The 19,040-nt window shown below is 51.0% G+C and overlaps 1 protein-coding gene across 1 annotated transcript in view; it reads left to right on the forward strand.

Annotated features, from left to right (window-relative positions):
• Positions 1-19,040, forward strand: part of RFX8 (regulatory factor X8) — a gene marked incomplete at its 5' end in the record, with an annotated part of 63,467 nt that overhangs the window by 36,481 nt on the left and 7,946 nt on the right. The window contains 9 exon segments of the mRNA XM_079941640.1: positions 4,571-4,634; positions 8,646-8,741; positions 8,743-8,757; positions 9,364-9,446; positions 12,225-12,363; positions 13,383-13,508; positions 13,510-13,534; positions 15,602-15,660; positions 17,268-17,424. Coding sequence (XP_079797766.1) covers positions 4,571-4,634; positions 8,646-8,741; positions 8,743-8,757; positions 9,364-9,446; positions 12,225-12,363; positions 13,383-13,508; positions 13,510-13,534; positions 15,602-15,660; positions 17,268-17,424 — 764 coding nt within the window.

Here is a 19,040-nt window from a genome sequence, read left to right on the forward strand (position 1 = left end):
GGGTAAATGCTCAGCGTATTTCAGTAATTAGCATCATTAGTATAATCAAAATTATATTAAATAAAGCTTTTGCGATCATAACACCCATCCTGATATGAATACAATTACTGACTGTTTAACTTTAGATATAAAAATACCAAGTTGAGGGTATCTTCTCCTAATCAAAACCAAAATAACTAATTCGTGTGCTCTGAGTAAAAATTGAAATTAGCCCCCTCATTGATCAGAAGATGAAGCACCTTCCCTCCGACATCTGACGCTGAACAAGTATGGGAGGTGAATGCAGTTTTATTACATTTTTATCCTCTTACCTTTGTAATCGCTTCACGTTGTTTCACTGCTGTTAGAATGATTTGCAAGGGCAAATGACGATGCCCAAATGATGTAAATGAAGGTCTGGATTAATGATAACTGATGTCAAAACCTGAAAATGTGGATGCAAATTGCAGTTAGAACTAAAAGAAAGTTAAATGCCAGAAGACATATTAAGACACAGGATTAATCTCCATAATTTATAAGCAGCTCATGCCGCTCAATAACAAAAAAACAAACAACCCAATCCAAAAATGGGCAGAAGACCTAAACAGACATTTCTCCAAAGAAGATATACAGATTGTCAACAAACACATGAAAGAATGCTCAACATCATTAGTCATTAGAGAAATGCAAATCAAAACTACAATGAGATATCATCTCACACCAGTCAGAATGGCCATCATCAAAAAATCTAGAAACAATAAATGCTGCAGAGGGTGTGGAGAAAAGGGAACCCTCCTGCACGGTTGGTGGGAATGTGAATTGATACAGCCACTATGGAGAACAGTATGGAGGTTCCTTAAAAAACTACAAAAAGCTAACACGACATTTGAAAGATTTTCTAGGGAAAACAAAGGATGAGTCGTGTGGCATACAATCAGGTCTCAGCCCTCTTTATGTCGGACCCTTCTTAGCCAAATTGATGGTAAAAACTAATTAAAGCAAAATGTGGTTTTTATGTGTCTACGCCTTTAAAGCATCTCAAGAAAAAAAAAAGGTGGGGGGGAATTCCCTGGTGGTCCAGTGGTTAGGAACTGGGCAATTCACTGCCAGGGCCCGGGTTCGATCCCTGGATGGGGAACTAAGATCCCACAAGCTATGCGGCCAAAAAAAATAATTTAAAAAATTTTAAAACTAAAGCATCTCAGGCCTCAGAGGATGATGGAAGAAGACCTCCTTTTGAGCTGGAAGCAATGCTTCCCAGCAAGGTCAGCTCTGGGTGTTTGCTGTGGTTTTCTTAGAGCCCTGTTTTCACAATGACTGTGCTTTGGATCACAACCTAATAAATGGCCCGAAGGACTGAATCGGAACCACACACGGGAAATGACACAGGGACAGTGACCGCCCACCCCCCCGCCAGAACACGAGGCCATCCTGGCTGGACGCTGAGAGCTAAAACTATTCCCTCCAGTCCTGCTTCAGCCCCTCACCCTGAGCACCCCTGCTCTCGGGTGGAAGACCCCTCGATGGGGCACCTGGCTGCCACGGTCGCCCCTTCTAGCCTAGCCCAGCCTGACCTGCAAGATCAGAGCACAGTCAGCGCTGCAGTGTTCACTCGGCCAGATGCTCTGGGCGCCGACGCCCGTGACCTGGACCTCCACGGACCTTCTCTGGTAGTAGGGCTGGTCTCCGGCAGCTGTTGTCTGCTCAGCTGCTGTGTAGCCTGGCTCTGATGTTGCCACCCTCTGTCTCCTGCAGATTTAATGCCTTGCATGGGACCTCTGAAACTAGGTGGTTTTTAAAATAGATAATTAAGATCTTACTGAACCTACATGTTGACCCATGTGATGAGCCATTTATTGAATGAGGACCTTCCAAAGGTGGGAAGAGACAGCCTCTCCGTTCCTTTGCACAAGAGAGCTATCGTCGTCTGGCTACGTGGAGATGAGGACTTTGTAACAGGTGACCGAATCTCTCCGTGAGGTTGACAAATTTCTGTTTCCCATTATTGTCGTCTCAGTGCATAAAATCCCCCAATTAAGTGCTACAAAACTTGCATATCTCCCCAGTGAGGATAGCAGCATTGCGTCCCCTTGTCGGCCTCACACAGGCTTCTGCATGGCGAGGAGTCCCCTTGTAACACTACCCTCCTTTCAATGGCTGTTGAGTTCAACTCATACTCTACATTGAACCGATGGCAGAGACTTGGGAGTTTCACTTACAAATCCAAACTTACTGAGTATCGCTCTCAGTGGCTTAGCCTCCAAAGCTGCCTGAGTCAGGGCTGGGGGAGGGGTGAGCCATAAGGTGGAGGGTTTCCCTCGTCCTTCCTTTAAGTCAGAAACCAGACCTTCTGGCTTCCAGATTCCTGAGTATCCAAAGGAATGTCCCAGGAAGATGGCTGTTACCATCCAAAGACTTCAGTAAGCGCTCTCCAAGTGCAGGGTTGTGATAAGTACCAACCAAAGCGCACTGACCAGTCACAGGGGAAGCGCCCCTGAGCTGATCAAGCTGCCAGTTTATAGGCCCCTAAACTGTTGAACTAATAAGAGAAGAGGACGGGCCCTCTGACGTGGACTCCCCTGACAGCCTGTACTTAGGCTGTCATAACAATGACTTGGCAATTATTCACGTTAACAGCTTTTCTCCTCCACGGGCTGTAACCTCTCAGAGGGCAGACCTTGTCCGTCACGACCACAGCTGTGTCCCCCAGGGCCTAGCGTGATGCCCGCATATAGTAGGTGCGCAGTAAATAACGGACGCACGAATGAGAAATGGATGGACGGAGCGGAACACATTCACGGTCTTGCATTCATTTTCCAAAGAAGACGTATTAGGGGCAGCAGGAGAACAGCCGTGGATCGTAGAGAAACTGCTCTCCCTCCAGTTCGGCCGAGGGAAGCCTCACAAGTGATTCTTAAGCATCTCTTAAAGGCTGATGATCCTGTGTTCCTGCTTGGATTCCTTTTCTATTAGCCCTTTATCCAATGAGCTTTGGTTTCTGACATCCCTTGTCTTCCTTCACTCTAGGTTTTAGGCTTTCAGGCGGTGATTGCCGCTTGTTGTTTTCGTTGCTGGAATGTCTCAGAATCTTTGTGGCCGTGGGCTGTTCATAGATTTTACCTGGAGAAACTCCGTCGTCGTCCACACCTACCCAAGATGTCATTGAGACATGGCAGATGGAACTCCCGAGACATTTCAGATTCTCCGTCAATCCATCATCCTGGATCTCCTCCAGGTTGAACAGATTCCACGTCCTGAAACCCTCTTGCCAATGAGCAGTCCACAGTACACTTCCTGTTGTGACAACAACTCTTACCGAACAGTGAAGAGGGTGGCTTTCTAGTGGGCATGTAGGCAGACCCTGAATCTCTCTGCCCTGTTTTGAAATAGAATATCATGCAGAAACATTGATCACGTGGGTATCAAGTGTTCTGTCCAGATTTCCATGGAGAGTGGACTGACCCAAACCTTCAGAAGAGAGCTCCCAGGGCTGTAGAGAGGCTGGGAGGGGATGTAGGATCTTCCTGTGTGAGATGAAAGCCATTTTCCTCCACTCCCCTCGGACTCCCACCCCGCCCCAGGCCACCCCTGCCTTGAAGACCATGGTCTTGCTTCCAGAAGCAGAGCATTCGCCAGCTACCTTCCTCTTTGCATATTTACGTAGAATTCAAACAGTCAGGCGTGAGGACATGTGCGGGAGTGGAAGGCGCAGCCACAGCTCTGGGCAGGGCGTGGAGAAGCCACCACCTCCGGCATCTGGAGGATGCACATTTCCTGTGCAAAGTGGGGCGCCCTGGGCTCCCAGTTTCTCGATGCCCACAATTAAAGGGGAAATGCCCCACACCACATGGATAGAACTGAATCTGTTCTCTGCGACATATAAATAAACGTCTCCAGTACGATATGTGAACCCAAGAGACATGGTGACATGGAACTTACATCTTATTATTCATTCTCAGTTTCCTTGTTCTGTGAAGCTGCCCTGCTTCATCTATCAACTCAGAGGATGTTATCGTTTCTGAGCACGTCATTTTCAAAGCCCCAAATCAGAAAATAGAAGACTTCATTTCCATGATAATTTTTCTTTTCTCACTGGAGCAAGTCCTACCCATGATGACATCATAGTCTTGTTTCTGAAGGGAATAAACCTATAAAAATAAATACGTGGTTGTCCCAGTTACAGAAACGGATTAAAAAAAAAAACTAAGCGGGTGATAATCAGCAGTTGTGGAAAGAAACTTGGAGGAGGGTTTCGAAATCAAAGTTACCCCCCAACAAATACCTCACTGCAAAAGAAACTTTATGTGGGCTTCCCTGGTGGCGCAGTGGTTGGGAATCCGCCTGCTGATGCAGGGGACGCGGGTTCGTGCCCCGGTCCGGGAAGATCCCACATGCCGCGGAGCGGCTGGGCCCGTGAGCCATGGCCGCTGAGCCTGCGTGTCCGGAGCCTGTGCTCCGCAACGGGAGAGGCCACAGCAGTGAGAGGCCCGCGTACCACACAAAAAAAAAAAAGGAAAGAAAAGAAACTATGCTTATGCTCAGAAATGGGTGTCTGACTGAAATTATTTCTTTGTTATCTATTATGTCACAGTGGAGACGTCGTTGCCTTTGAAAAATCTACTAATTATAACAGCATTCTCCAAGAAGGAGGAGCAGTGAGTGTTGAATAAAATAGATTTGTATGATAGACCCTGGAATATTCAGAAATTGCTGAATTAGATGCAACTGTTTTCCTGTGTGTCACATTCTTATTATGGGCAGCCCTCAACCAGTCACCCCTCCAGCCAGGACTGTTGCGTGTCCACTGTGTACACACGACGTGAAGGGACAGAGGAGGTCCCTGTCCTCAGGAAGAAACTACCTAGCTACTCATCAGCTGTTTAACAGTGTTTCTTCTGCTATAATTAGAAAAGAAGCATAGGTTATTAGCAACAGATCTGTGTGAAAGTGTCTCCAGTTACATTTATAACTCTTTGAATTAGGACACCAGAACTATGAATAGCTAATCTGTGACATCACGAGGTGAACTTTTCTTTGGTTGCCCAGGATGACAGGATAGCACTTTGATATGACAAGTGGCATTGAGTAGACACCCTTTGAAAAGCCTGTTTTGTGACCAACCCTCTTGAGAGCTGAATGGGGTGTGAAAGAAAAGTAAAAACAAAGAAACAAAAAGCATATTCCCCAAACTTGAATAGAATACAGTTTCGTAGCTGGGGAGCTAAGACAGACATAAAACTATGGGTGTGCTGTGAGGGGCCCATGCCTGCTACAGGGGGATTGGGAACTCCACAGGGAGGGAGGGAGGGAGGAAGGATGTGGGCCAGGAGTAATTAGGGAAGGCTTCATGGAAGAGGTGGCCTGTGTTTGTTTCCTGTTGCTGCTGTAACATACTAGCACAAATTTCATGACTTAACACAAGCTTATTATCTAAAATTTCTAGAAGTTATGAGTCTGACTAGTTCTCACCAGGCTAAGGGCAAGGGGTTGACAGGGCTACATTCCTTCTGGGGGACCTGGAGGGGAGAATCTATTCCCGGCCTTTTCCAGCTTCTAGAGGCTGCCCACATTCCTTGGCTTGTGGCCACTTCCTCAGCCAGCAAAGGCAGGCTGAGTCCTTCTCATGACACCATCTCTCTGGCTCTCTGCAGCTGGGAAAGGCTCTGTGCTTTTAAGGACCCTCGTGATTACATTGGGGCCACCTGGAGGATCCAGGATCATCTCCCCATCTCAGGGTCCTTAACCGTAATCACATCTGCAAAGCCCCTTCGCCACATAAGGTTCCAGGGACTAGGATGTGGGCGTTTTCGAGGAGCTGTTATTCCACCTATCTTGCTGCCCTTGAGCTGGTCCTGGACAGAGTTGCTGAGGTCCTCTTTTTAGGAGGTGTTGACCTTGAGGGTGTATGTAGCTTGCGTTCATGCTGGGGGGTGTGCGGGCAGTGAGAACCAGAAGTGAGGATGTCGGGGAGAAGTAGACTCAACACGAGGTCCAGGTGGTGGACAGCTTGTCAGTGCCAGGCTGGGGAATTTGGGTGTCGCCCAGGAGACGGTGGGAAAACCACTGAGGCATCTTCAGAAGCAGAATGACAGGATACATTTGCTTTGGGGGTGATAATTCTGGGAGCAGTGTCTTCAAGAGTGCAGGAAGGACAAGAGGCATCAAGAGAATCAATAGAGTAACTCAGGGGTGGCAGGTGGTGCCTAAAGGGACAGGTGATGACAGGAAGGTCCTCCAGCGTTTCTCCAGGGGCTGACACTTAGTACGTGCTCACTAAAGGTGGGCAGAATAAATGAATGATGATAACCCCAATGGCTTTTCTTGGGTCTCCTGAAGATCCCAAGCTGTATTTAATACACCTAAAAAAATCTGAATAGAATTTCTCACTTTTTTCTTTGTCATTTTGCTGAATTATTCCTCCAGAACAGGAATCCCCCCGATTCTTTCCTGAATGCCTTGTCCCGCAGAGATTCAGACTTTAGTAGTTCTGCACCAGACACTCGCTCCCTTTAGATTTCTGATTGTTTATATTAGGAAGAAAAGATTTCAATTTATGGTTTTTTTTTTTTTTCTGAAAGATCAGTTCTTTTCACAGGAAGAGCCCAAAAGGAATTGACTTCAGGAATGCATTGAATTTATTATTTTTGGTCGTAGCTTCCCTTTCCATTCTGACAGTACTGTGTTTTCAGATGACTTCTTCTGCACAGGTGAAACTGTGAAGTATCGGAAATTAGAATTTTGAATTCTAATTAGAAGTCGCCGTGTTTAATGTAGGGGTTTCTGCAGAGTTGGACGACACAGCCTGCCCGGAGCTGCAGTCTCAGCTTGCGATGCATAAGGCTCACCTGGGGAGCTGGTTAAGGCGAGAGATTTCTGGCTTCATGTGATTCATAGCGATATGAACCTCAAGCACCCCAGGAATCCTGATGTAGTTGGTTTCAGGGCCACCCTTGAGAAACACGGGCTTGGATACTGGCAGAATCAGTGTCAGGAGAGCATTGATGAGCCCGGGAGGTCATGTGTGCTGCGGAGAAAGTGGACGCGGTTAGGATCGTGCAATGTGAGGGGAGAGAGTAGCCCAGGGTTGGAAAGGAGGATCCCTCAATTCTTCTCCAGTAGAAGCACTGGTGGCCAGGCCAGTGAAGTCCATGCAACAGCCCCATTCTTCCTGATGACCAGCCTGAGCATCGTCCCCCCAATGCACATCCTGGAAGTGTACCCATCAGAGGACTCTGAATGTTGCCAATGTTAATGGTAGGAATGAGGGTGGAACAGCCCCCAGTGGAAACCACACAGCACCCCATGGAATGATGCCTCTTGATCTATCACCTTTCTGTGCTACTGCTTTATTTATTTAGACATCTACACCCCTACTTGCTTCCAAGAATATTAACAACGGGAGTTTAACTTGGCATCTTCACAGCATGTAGTGCGTATTGTGCATTTTTCTGGGGAGAAGGTCATTTTCATCACATGCTCAAAGGGGTTCAGGACCACAAAAGAGTTGAGAAGTAACAGATTTTAAGTCCTTCAGGAGACTGTTGAGTGTGACCCTAAACGCCCCCGGACTTCAATGTGATATTGGCTGATAACAGGGAAGCATCAGCTCAGGAGAAAGCTGGCGGTGGCTGTTCTCTGTGGGTGCAGCGCGCAGCTGGGGGCACTCCTAGCCCTAAGGATAGGGGCTGGCGGTTCAGAAGGCCGCTCTGGCCTCCAGTGGCTTGTAGACAAGAGCCTACTGCAAACCCACATAAACGATCTACTAAGCAAGATATAAGCGAGTAGCTCGGTAAGGCTCTGAGCGCGTAAGAACGGAGAGAGCAAAGGAGGAACTGCTGACCTTGGAACTGCGCTGCCACACAGCGGGCCATTAGGTTGGAGGAAATGAAACGGAGCCAGCCCCCCCCCCCCGCCCCCACCAGCTGCAGTCCAGCAGGCTTAGCTGCTTAACTTCCAAACCCCAGGGATGCTGTCACCTACTCTATTAAAGTGGAAGCTATTCAAAAGGCGTCTGGGAAAATCCTGAAGAAATCATGTCAAATACAGTTGATGTCCTTCATTCAAACCAGGAGCACATGCCTCCCCTTGCTCTGGGGGAGGAGGGGGTGGGGAGGGGAGGCGGGGAGAACAGCAGGGATGACAAAAGGCAGGAATATTGAATTCGCTTTCCTCATGTTGCCTTTTTCCACCCTTGATGGAAAGGTTTTACGTTCTGTAATCTGTTCTTCTAAAGGAAAGTCTGTGCCCCTCATTTTCCTTGTCCGTTAGGCCCTGAGATTTTCTATATGACTCACCATTTGTATAATCCAGGCACGGTGACCCAGACAGGATACGGTTGTAGTTCAGGGAGGGACAATGAGATAGACAAGAGTTGTAGAATGTACTTATGGCATCAAATTATCCATAGGTAATATTTTTATTGTACGTCACTATTCAGTGTTTGTAATACACGGCAGTAAGAGTGCAATATGTTAAATCCTAATTCCTCCCTGATGACTGTAGTGCGTAGACTTACAGAGGAAGGTTAGTATTTTTTGCAGTGAAATAAAAGGGAAAATTGCTGGGATCAACAGTGTGTCCAGAGGTGTGGATAAAAGATTACTCCACAGCAGCAGTGTAATTATCACCTGGCTTAAAGAAAGAATCCACGTGTAAGTGGTTTTTAGGGTGACAATCATTCGCCGAATAAGACAGACCCAGTTGGGTCGCCTTTGTCGGAATTCGGGAGAAGTGCATTCTGGGAGCAGGAACTGGCAGAGAAGCTTCTCCTACAGAAGAGTAGGCCTGCACGCATCGGGGAGATTAACGTTCACGCCTTGGCTACCTGGGGGCAGTAACTGGCTTCTTAGTTTGCCTGTGACCATAGTCCTACCAGATGGAGTAATGTTTGCCTTCTCCCAGACCAGGGAGAACCAGCATTCCCTCCTGGGCTTGATGGTGGTCAGGAAACTCAGGGCTTCTCTTCACGTCCTATAGAAAGGCTCCACGTGGGACCACGTTGTCATCTTTTAGAATGAGGGCCTCCCCGTGACAGAGCAGGGAACGCATATGTGCATTTCCTGGAACCTGGGCTGGGGGATGTGGAGGGAGAAATTGGGGTTAGGGGAGACAGTGATCAAAGACCGGTGGCCTTTAGAGTGGGTGGTGCAGATCCTGGAAGTGCACGAGTCATGGCATCAACAATGGAACTCCATCAATTTCAGGCCAATAAGTGATGCATGACTCCACCTAGCTAAAAAAGCCGCGGCCCCAGGCAAGAGCCCTGCCGCTGTCATAGCCAAATAGCAACACATGCAGCATCTCAGGGCCTCAGAAAGGTCTTTGAGGAGCAGTTCATTCTGGAAGTGGGCTGCACACTGAAATCATTCTCCATATCCTTCCTAGATGGCCTTTCTCACTGACGAATACTGCAACTATTGTCAAGACATTTTACAGAACGTGAGGAACCAAGAACTCGAGAGAGAAGAGTAGGTTTGAGCTGCAAAATACCAGCATTTCTGCCTTGTTCTTAACCTTTCTACTTGAAAAGACCCCTGGAGGGATGTCTGGTGGGAATTCATTGCCTGAAGTGCTTAGAATGCAGCTGTTTTATAGTCAGTGAGCTCTTGAAGGTGTATTTTTATTCAGTTTAATCATCTGGAAAGGTTGCAAGGTGCTCATCCGGATCACTTTACACTTTAAATAAAAATTCAGCTATTTTTAGATCCTAATTCCAGCTGATTTGGAGCACAGTATTGGTAACGTGACTTACCCTGGAATCCTCAGGGATGCTTCAGAGCCGTCATGGGTCCACGCTGACTGAACGAGAAGGGTGCTCTGACACGGGTATCGTGATGGTTGGATTTTATTCTAGAATTGGCTGTGGAAGACACGAGCAAATCTCTTAACCATTGTGAATTCTGGCTTTTACTATATAAAATGAAAATCCAGGGAAGCAAGTGCACTCTTAAATGAAAAGTTTTCTGAGGCCTCCGTGTTCGAAGCACTTCAGCTTTGGGAGATAATATTCACTCAGCGTGAACGCATTTTGTACTTTGTGTAAAGCAGCGGAGGGAGGGAGGGACCACGCTGTCTTCAGAGTGGCCCCTGGCCTGTTAATGCTGTGTTATCAACATCCATGCACGTTGGACAGCTAATCCGTTCCTTCTTGGAACTTCCCTGGTGGTCCAGTGGTTAAGACTCCACCCTTCCAATGCAGGGGGCGTGGGTTTGATCCCTGGTCAGGGAACTAAGATCCCACATGCTGTATGGCGTGGCCAAAAATTTTTTTAAAAAAAGAAATCTATTCCTTCTTGCCTTCATTGCTTCATCAAGTACTAACTGAATTCTTACCCTGTGACCAGCACCGTTTCTGGAACTAGGAAGGTATTCCCCAGGAGGCTGGAGAAGCTTATAGTCTGGTACTGAAAGGAACGATGTACGCCAATGAATATGATACCGTATGGAAAGTTCTAGAACACAGTGTGATGGACTGTTCTGGGTGCCCAAGGGAAGAGGAACAGAGACAGCTGGAGCGGGCTCCCCAGGGGAGGCCACATTGCTGGCAGCTCTCTTAGAAAAGCAGAGGTTCAACAGACTCGAAAAGGGATTCCAGGCGGAATCAGTGGTGCAGACAAAGGCAGCAGGATGGTCACCGGCATCACAGGACAAGAAGGTCGCTGTGGCCGGATTTATCTCGAAAGGAGAGAAGCCAGAGGGGAGGTGGGAATCGGCCGGTGCCAGGAAGGGCCTCTGGAAGACCCTGACTTACTGAGGAGACGGGCTGGCAGTGACATCCAAGGGCCATATTGGAGCAGAGGGTGCGGGGGAGGTTTTGTCGCAGTCAAGGTGAGAAGGAAGGAGGGTTGGATCGGGAGATCCAATGACAGTGACGTCAGAGAGAAAGCGGGACCAATCAGAAATATTTCTGAAGCAGACGCACCGGGATTAGACGGTTTGGGACATGGGTGCTGGGGGAGTGAGCGGAGGTGGTGCTGTCCCATCCAGACCCGCGAGCCCCAAAAGCCTCCAGCCTGGGAGTCGAAGGATTAACACGTCCTGCTCATCCCACTCTTGTCTTTTTCGTTAAGTATCTATGAGTCTCTTGGGAGACGTCTTCTCTAGAAGAGAGTTGAAAATCAGGTGAGTCCAGGGTCGGGCCTCACTCCCTTGACCGCCTGCACAGAAGGAACAGCCTCTTGCCTGGGGTCACTGGAGGGCCCTGGGGTCAGTCTTGTGATGTCTCAGAATATCTGAGCTGCAGGAATCCCCAAAGGCAAGAGTCCTCATGAGCTGACAACTCAGGTTGGCCACCTGGTCCAAAGATGGACTCTGAAAAGTCAGCGTGGGGGAGAACAAAACAGAAGCTGTCCACAGAAGTCCTTAAAGAAGGCTCCTTGGTGCAATGGAATCCCACCAGATCCCTTTAGTCTACGCCGTCCTTAGGTGAATTCTGACGTGATGTCAAGGAGGAAGTCTTTTTTTTTTTTTTTTTTTAGTATTTATTTATTTATTTCGGCTGCACTGGGTCTTAGTTGTGGCGTGCGAGCTCTTAGTTACGGCATGCATGCAGGATCTAGTTCCCTCACCAGGGATCAAACCCGGGCCTCGTGCGTTGGGAAGGTGGAGTCTTACCCACTGGACCACCAGGGAAGTCCCGAGGTATCTTTTTTTTTTTTTTTTGCGGTACGCGGGCCTCTCACCGTTGTGGCCTCTCCTGTTGCGGAGCACAGGTTCCGGACGCGCAGGCTCAGCGGCCATGGCTCACGGGCCCAGCCGCTCCGCGGCATGTGGGATCTTCCCGGACCGGGGCACGAGCCCGTGTCCCCTGCATTGGCAGGTGGACTCCCAACCACTGTGCCACCCGGGAAGCCCCCGAGGTATCTTTGATTCCATACGGTTACACTTCTTCCTGAGCTGAAAAATAATTGAGGGGGTCAATCAGTCAATGAAAATTTCTTCTAAACTCTGGTTTTTACCCCCGGGCCCTGATCCTCATGCTGTTGTAATCAGTAGGAGCCCCCTTGTGGTCAGAAACAGCCTTCCTTCCCGAAGACGCCTCAGGAAAAGGTGGTCCACGTTCTCCCGCCCAGCTGGCAGGTGGTCTCTGATGGGTGTAAAATCACTTCTGAGATACAGCTTGGAAAAGCCAACAGGCAGAGCTTTACGTGGGTTGGAATGAAATTCATTCTGTTACCATTTGGGGCTGATGAAGAGTCGGGCAGGTGGGCTGGATAGGCCTCACCAGGCGCAAAACGAGCGTTCAGAGATACGTTCTGTGCTTCACATCGGGTGGAGGACTCGCTCACGTCCTTCTGGAAATCTCTGCAGCAGGACACGGTCACGCTCGTGTCATTGCCTGACGTGTGCCAGCTCCTTAGATGCTACGACGGGCAGCCGTACAAAGTAGGAGGAAACTCCTTCGAGGTGCCGGTTTGCATCCTTCCCAGAAATTGGTACCAGGTGCTGGGGTTAGACCCGCAGCCCTCACTCTCGGCGGTGTCCGTGGACCTCAGACCTTCTGAGGAGGCAGTCGTGGGGCCCATGGACCATGAGCCTTGGATCTTTCCCTAAGACTCAGCTTTTCTTTCTGAATTCACTGAGAATCTGAGTTAGCTCGTGTAGAGAAAAAGCCAGTGCACATGGTGACCTGTGGCTCCGGTGACCCGTGAACCCTGAACTGAGTCAGAGTTCTTCCTCTGCTATTTCAGCCCAAAGAGAGCCTTTTAAAAGGAGTAATTGGAGTAACTGCCAGGCCTTGCGGGTTTGTTTTTTAAGCTCTGGAGTGATTATTGTAGTTTGGGGGTCAATTATATATAATTTCTACAGTGAAAATGTGCTCCCCTTAAGCTAGTCATGAACTTTTATTTTATTATTTTCTTAGAAAAAAAAAAATCCAGGGCTTCTAAATTTTTACCACAAAGGTTGAAAACTGGAGGCTGGGTCCAGCCCTTAAATATTTTGGTTTGAACTCCCCTCCTGCCCCCCACCCCTTACTGGCCAGCATTTGAGGTGTTTAAATTTTTGAATCAGTTATCAATGCTTGGAAATCTTGGGAAGAATTCCGATTCCAGCTTCTCCAGCCTGATATCCTGCCCGATGGGCAGTGGCCAGGGCTGCGAGGTAGCAGAGCCCTCGGCAGGTGGAGACCTGGCCTCTCTCTCTCTGTCTGTGGCTCACATGAACTGCGGCCACTCGTAACCAGAGGCCGTCCACACCGGCCGGCAGTCACATGTCTTGACACTTCTTTGAGGCTGCGTCATGTCTTAGTTGCGGCCTGCGGGCTTAATTGCCCCCGCGGCGTGTGGGACCTTAGCTCCCGGACCAGGGTTCCCAGGCTTCGAACCCGCGTCCCCCGCATTAGAAGGCGGATTCTTTACCACTGGAACACCAGGGAGGTCCCTGTCTTGACACTTCTGTTGTAGGGAATTGAGGACGTTCTCCTTCATGACTTTTTGGAAGATGCTTCTATTCAGCATCTGAAATCTGTCCAGTTGTTTAGTAAGAAGTTTAAACTGCGGTTGCTCACTGCTTCGGAAGGTCCTCCAGCCCCTCTTACAGACCTCCAAGCTCAGAGGCAGGTTTCGAGGGACAACATAAATGCTGTGAGAGGAGATGAACTTTCCACGTGGGGCAGGCCTCCTCCCCTCTTGTGTTAACTCTGTCCTCAGGCACTAAACTGCAGTCCACCAGGCCTGGCCGCTTCGGCTGTCCCGGCTTTTCCTGTGGTGCCCACAAGGGATGCTTGTGCTGATACATCAACACCCTCTTACCATTTCCCCCTCGTGAGTCGCAGCGGGGCCAAGGGAACAGGGAGGTGGGAAAGGGCAAGGGGCAGGCGGGCCGTGCCTCCCCTCCCTTGAGCCAGCTCCCGGCGGCAGCTGCAGTCCTCAGCTCTCTGCCCACCCAAGCAGGGCCGGCAAGGGTTCCGACCCCAGCATCCTCCCGCCTCTCCGTGCTCTGGGTGGGCTCCCGCGAGGCTCAGAGATTATCTCGCCCTCCTTAGAAATTCCGCCCACGTGGTCCCAGTCACCCTGGTGACTTTCCCCTCCATCCGGCTGCCAGGGCGCGGTGTCTGAACACTTCTGCTGTTGCCTGCGACGGCTTCCTCTTGGGAGCCCGAGCTGCTCTGCTGGCTGTCCCCGGCCTCCCTGCATCTGACCCCTTGGTATCCCTCCAGCTCCGTGGCCCTTGCGAACGCCGTCACACACCCACTGTGTGGGTCGCATGTTTTACGGTCCTGGAAATTCCCGGTTTTCTCCCTCCTGCCTTTGTGAGGTTCTCCATCACTGCCTCTAGCTCTCCCCGCCCACCAAGCCGTCACCACTTCCTTCCCTTCCCCTCTGCAGGTCTGCCACGCTTGCACCCTGTACGCTGTCTCCCCCGAGGGTCCGCAGAACAGGCCACGTCTAATCTTCACCCACGCCTGGCATCCCCAGCACGCCGGGCTGTGTTGATCCCTTTCTGACCCACTTGGAAAAGTTCACGTGCCCAGGCTGGGCCCTTGGGCCCGTGTGATTGCCAGCCAAGAAGGCAGCAGGAAGTGTCCTGCAGAGAGAAAGTGAGGTCTGGAACTTGCTGGGAAAGGAGGGGCGTGAAAGGGGTCCAGTTTTCCGGTGGCCCCTTCACCGCCTGCGCTAATCCCAGCCCTCTGGCTCTCCAAACCCCTCTAGGATCTTCAGTAGCTTCCTAGTTGATGGGCCTGCCTGCAGCCTTGCCCCGCCTCGGTCACACGCCCTTCCCCTCCCAGCAAGTGCTCTATAACAGCGATTCCATCAGTTAACAACTGTCCACGGCCCCCATTGCCCGGATGGTCCTCTCTCCTTCACTGCTTGGCCTCTGGCCCGACCCTGTCCCCCTGCCCCCCATGACCTGCTGGCGTTCCCCAGCACCGCAGACTGGTTGTCCCCAAGAGGCCCTTATTCCTACTGCTGTCTGTGCCTAGTCGCCCCCACCCCACCATTGCTCCCCGCCAACTCCTACCTACGCGTTAAGGCCCAGGCAGAATGTCCCCTTCCAGATGAAGCCGTCCCTGATACCTTCTTCCGCTAGAACTGCTCACTTCCTTCCTGTGTCTCACGTTGCCGGGAGCACTTACTCTGCTGTTTGTGCTCCTGGTAACCTACCCTTCGTGGGGAGCCCCTGGAGGGTGGAGGTCATTCCCCTTCATCCACCCGTGCAGCCCGCACCCAGCAGACGCTGCACGAGTGTCCCCGGTAAGTGAATATGTGAATAAATGAATAAATGAGTACATCCAGGAGAGTACCTCCTCTCTCATGTTTTCTCATTTCTGATCGTTTCCCGAGGAGAGCATGGAGAGATGAGAAGCTGGGGGAAGTCAGCGTTCCTGGGCAAAATCCTCAACTTCACGGAGCACACGGCAGACGCTGGAGGACATCACTTTCCTGGCATTGCGCCCCTGCCGGGATCTTGGAGCCACTTGGGAGGGGCGAGCGGGCAGGGGGGTGGGGAGGCTGGGGGCCTGGCTGGGTGGGGCAGGTGGACGGCTCTGCCCTCCTGGGCGGGTGGGTGCGCCCCCCCCACCCCGTGTGCGCTGCCCGCAGGCGCCTCCTCGTCCTTGCCTTCCTGCGTGCAAACCTGAAGTTACAGCATCAGTAATGGGCGTGTTCATTGTTCTTCACAGAAGTTACTGTGTTTGTCAAAAGACTAAGAAGAAAGACATACCTTTCCAACATGGCAAAGGTAGGTTTCAGGCAACCAGACAGGAGGGAACAAAGCAGCTTTCCCAAAGCGAAAAGTGCAGGCTGCCAGTGTCCCTCAGAGCGGGCAGCAGGCCCCGTGCAGGGAGGCCGGCCCACCCACCTGGGGGGCAGAGGACAGCTTGCTGGGCCCCAGGTGCTCAGCTGGAAGCCACCTCTCCTCCCCTCCGGCCTCCAGGCTCTGCCCGTGGAGGAGAGGACGCAGGGCCAGCAGGTCACGGTTCTAAAGTTCCAGAGGGAGGCCCCCCAGGGGTGGCGTCCCGGGCAAGCCAACGTCAGAGGTGGAAGGGCATCGTAGCAGAGCCTAGGACAGACGGACAGGCAGGCAGACCCTGCACCCTGTGCATATGGCCCTGCGGACTCTGTGTGTCGGGGCACCAGGTCCTCGGCTCTGACCTTCTCACTCCTGGGTGTTAGCGGAGGGGAGAGAGGGGCTGAAGGAGAGGTTCTACGATCTGTTCTGAAATCCCACGGCGGCAGATGGGGACGGAGCCTGGGACCGGCCCTCTGCCCCAAATCAGCCCTGGCCAGGGGGCGCCCAGCCGGGACCGCCCTTTGACCACCTCCATCCGCCACCAGTAGGGTTGTTTCTCCTTCTGAGCTAGAGGCCCATCCGGTTCTGGGCACTTTCACCTTCCCCACTGGGGCGATGGCAACGACCTTGCAACACGACCTCCATCCCTACCCACTGGAGCGGCCGGCTCAGAGTCCAGAGCCTGGCCTGCTGGGAGCCGTACCTTTACACTCACTGTTCCAGGAGAGTTTACTGAATACCCAAGGGCCCCTTTCCTCTCCGTAAAACAGACATGGCTGTAGTGCCTGCTCTTGGGGCTGGTGTGAGGATGACTCACCGCTCGTCCTGCAGACCCCGAACACGTAAGGGAGAGGTTTGTCCCATTGGACAGCGGAGGCCCAATTCACTGCCCCAGGCTCCCCAGAGGAAGGACAGGAGAGCTTCTGAGTCCCCACAGCCATCCTGTAGAGGCCGCCGCCCTGTTCTCCAGAACCGCACTTGCCTGGCAGAGCCCAATTACCCACTGTTTCCCTCTCTAGAGAATTTAGGCCCCTTGCTCGGGGTGCAGAGAATAGGGAACTGGGAGGAGGCGCTGCAGGCCCCTGAGACGTCTGCCCGTGAGCAGAAGCGTCCTAAATGCCGACTTTCAGAAAGGCGGTTCTAGAATGTGTGCAGTTTAAACATTTTGATTGTCATTTAGGATTCAGGGTTTGGTTTTTGGTTTTTTTTTTTTTGCGGTACGTGGGCCTCTCACTGTCGTGGCCTCTCCCGTTGCGGAGCACAGGCTCCGGACGCGCAGGCTCAGCGGCCATGGCTCACGGGCCCAGCCGCTCCGCGCAGCATGTGGGATCTTCCCAGAACGGGGCACGAACCCGTGTCCCCTGCATCGGCAGGCAGACTCTCAACCACTGCGCCACCAGGGAAGCCCTAGGATTCCGTTTTAACGGGCAAAACTACCCAAATCCACTTTTCTTTCTCTTCGACAGCAAGAAAGTTTGGGTAATTTGGAGAGGGGGCATTAGGCCAAAGTAAGATGACAAGATTTCACCAAGTGTAGCGTTTGCCGTTGTCTTTAGACCATGAGAACGGTGCTGAGAAACAGCAGGAGAGTCGGCATCCTGCAGTTGGATCTGCACGCCATCATGCATCAGGGCGCCTTGGATATTTCCCAGCAAGCCCTGACGAGTAACCCGGGCGGCACTGACGACCTGGAGGGGAACACAGAGATGACATGTACTCCTCCTTCCTCAGCTGCTTGGTTGCAGTGTTTGGTATATAATCAGGGCTGCTATGGCCATCACTGATTTATAGATTTCCTAATAGAATTAGAACGTTCCTCTTTGACGTTATAATTTACCTGCTCGCACACCTCTTCCTGCAGAAGGTGAGGAGTGCCCCGAGAACCCTCTTCCAGGGCCTGCCCTGGGGTCCATAGTGCCAGGACGTATTTGCCGAGTGAGTGTGGTTGCTGATTGACAATATTTCTTGTCTCCTTTGGAAAACCCTCCTGCATCCCTCTTGCAGATGCACAGATCGCCTCTTCGGGCCTCAGTGGGATTGACCTAGCTCTCTGCCTTGCCAGTTTCTGCTCTAACTGTAGTTTTGTTTGTTTGTTTGTTTACGCACCCTCGCAGCTTGTGGGATTTTAGTTCCTCGACCAGGGATTGAACCCAAGCCCACAGCAGTGAGAGGACAGAGCCCTAACCACTGGACCGCCAGGGAATTCCTGCACCAAGTGTTATTTTTAACACTGTGAAGTTTAACAATGGTGCTTTGATCTTATTTCACCTCTTTACAAACAAGTGCTATATAAGCCCATGAATATTCGTGCCCTTTGCTATTGTCCGGGGAAGGGGGAGTTTGCCCCTCTACCCGTCTTGAGTTCTCCTGGCTGGACCAATAATCAACCTGGCGCAAGACAGGTTCACAGGAGAAAAAGACACAAATTTTAAATCGTGTGCACAGAGGTCTTATAGAAATGGGACCTAAGAAGTAGACAAAGAAACTTAGGTTTTGGGGTGCCCATTAGTGAAGACGCTAAACAGAATTGGGGCTTGGGTAGTAAATTAAGAACTAACATGGCTTGGGACTTCCCTGGCTGTCCAGTGGTTAGGACTCCGTGCTTTCATGGCCGAGGGCCTGGGTTCAATCCCTGCTCGGGGAACTAAGAGCCTACAAGTTTGGCGGCGCGGCCAAAAAAAAAAAAAAAAAGGTAACATGGTTTGTTTATACATGGTTTGTTCTCAGCCTGAATTCCCTGTCTCTGGGGATAAGGGTGTCTCTTTACATCCTGGTGCCGGAAGGGCATCTTTCACACCGGAGATTTATTTCCTGTTTTCAGGGAGACCGAGGGGGAGGGTCAGTGTCCTTCCTGTGTTGGCCGTTTCTCAAGTAACTTTTCAATCAAATTAACCAACATGCCACTGCGGCACATTTTGGAGCCGCGTACTCTGGGCGCCGACACTAGCTGACAATTGTAGTTGATCTTAAGGAAGAAAACCTCCATTCTGATGCCAAAATCTGGCCTCTGTACGCTGGTGCCAGATTAAATCTCAGCGTTGTGGGTGAAGTAGAAAGAAATAGCTTTATTGCTTTGCCAGGTAAGCGGGCCACGGCGGGCTCATGCCCTCAAGACTGTGTGTCCTGCCCTGGAGGGGGTCGTGAGGAGTCTTATAGCGTTCAAGGAGCAGGGCGTGGTCAGCTCGTGGACACTCCTCTGATTGGCTGGTGGTGAGGTCATCGGGAGTCGGCATCATCAACCTTCTGGTTCCAACCGGTCTGGGGTCTCCGTGCTCGTGGGCAGCAGACAGTTAACTTCGCCCACCTGGAGGGGGTTTCAGTATCTGCAA

This window comes from Stenella coeruleoalba (assembly GCF_951394435.1).
Source record: "Stenella coeruleoalba genome assembly, chromosome: 13".
In the NCBI taxonomy this organism is placed as follows: domain Eukaryota; kingdom Metazoa; phylum Chordata; class Mammalia; order Artiodactyla; family Delphinidae; genus Stenella; species Stenella coeruleoalba.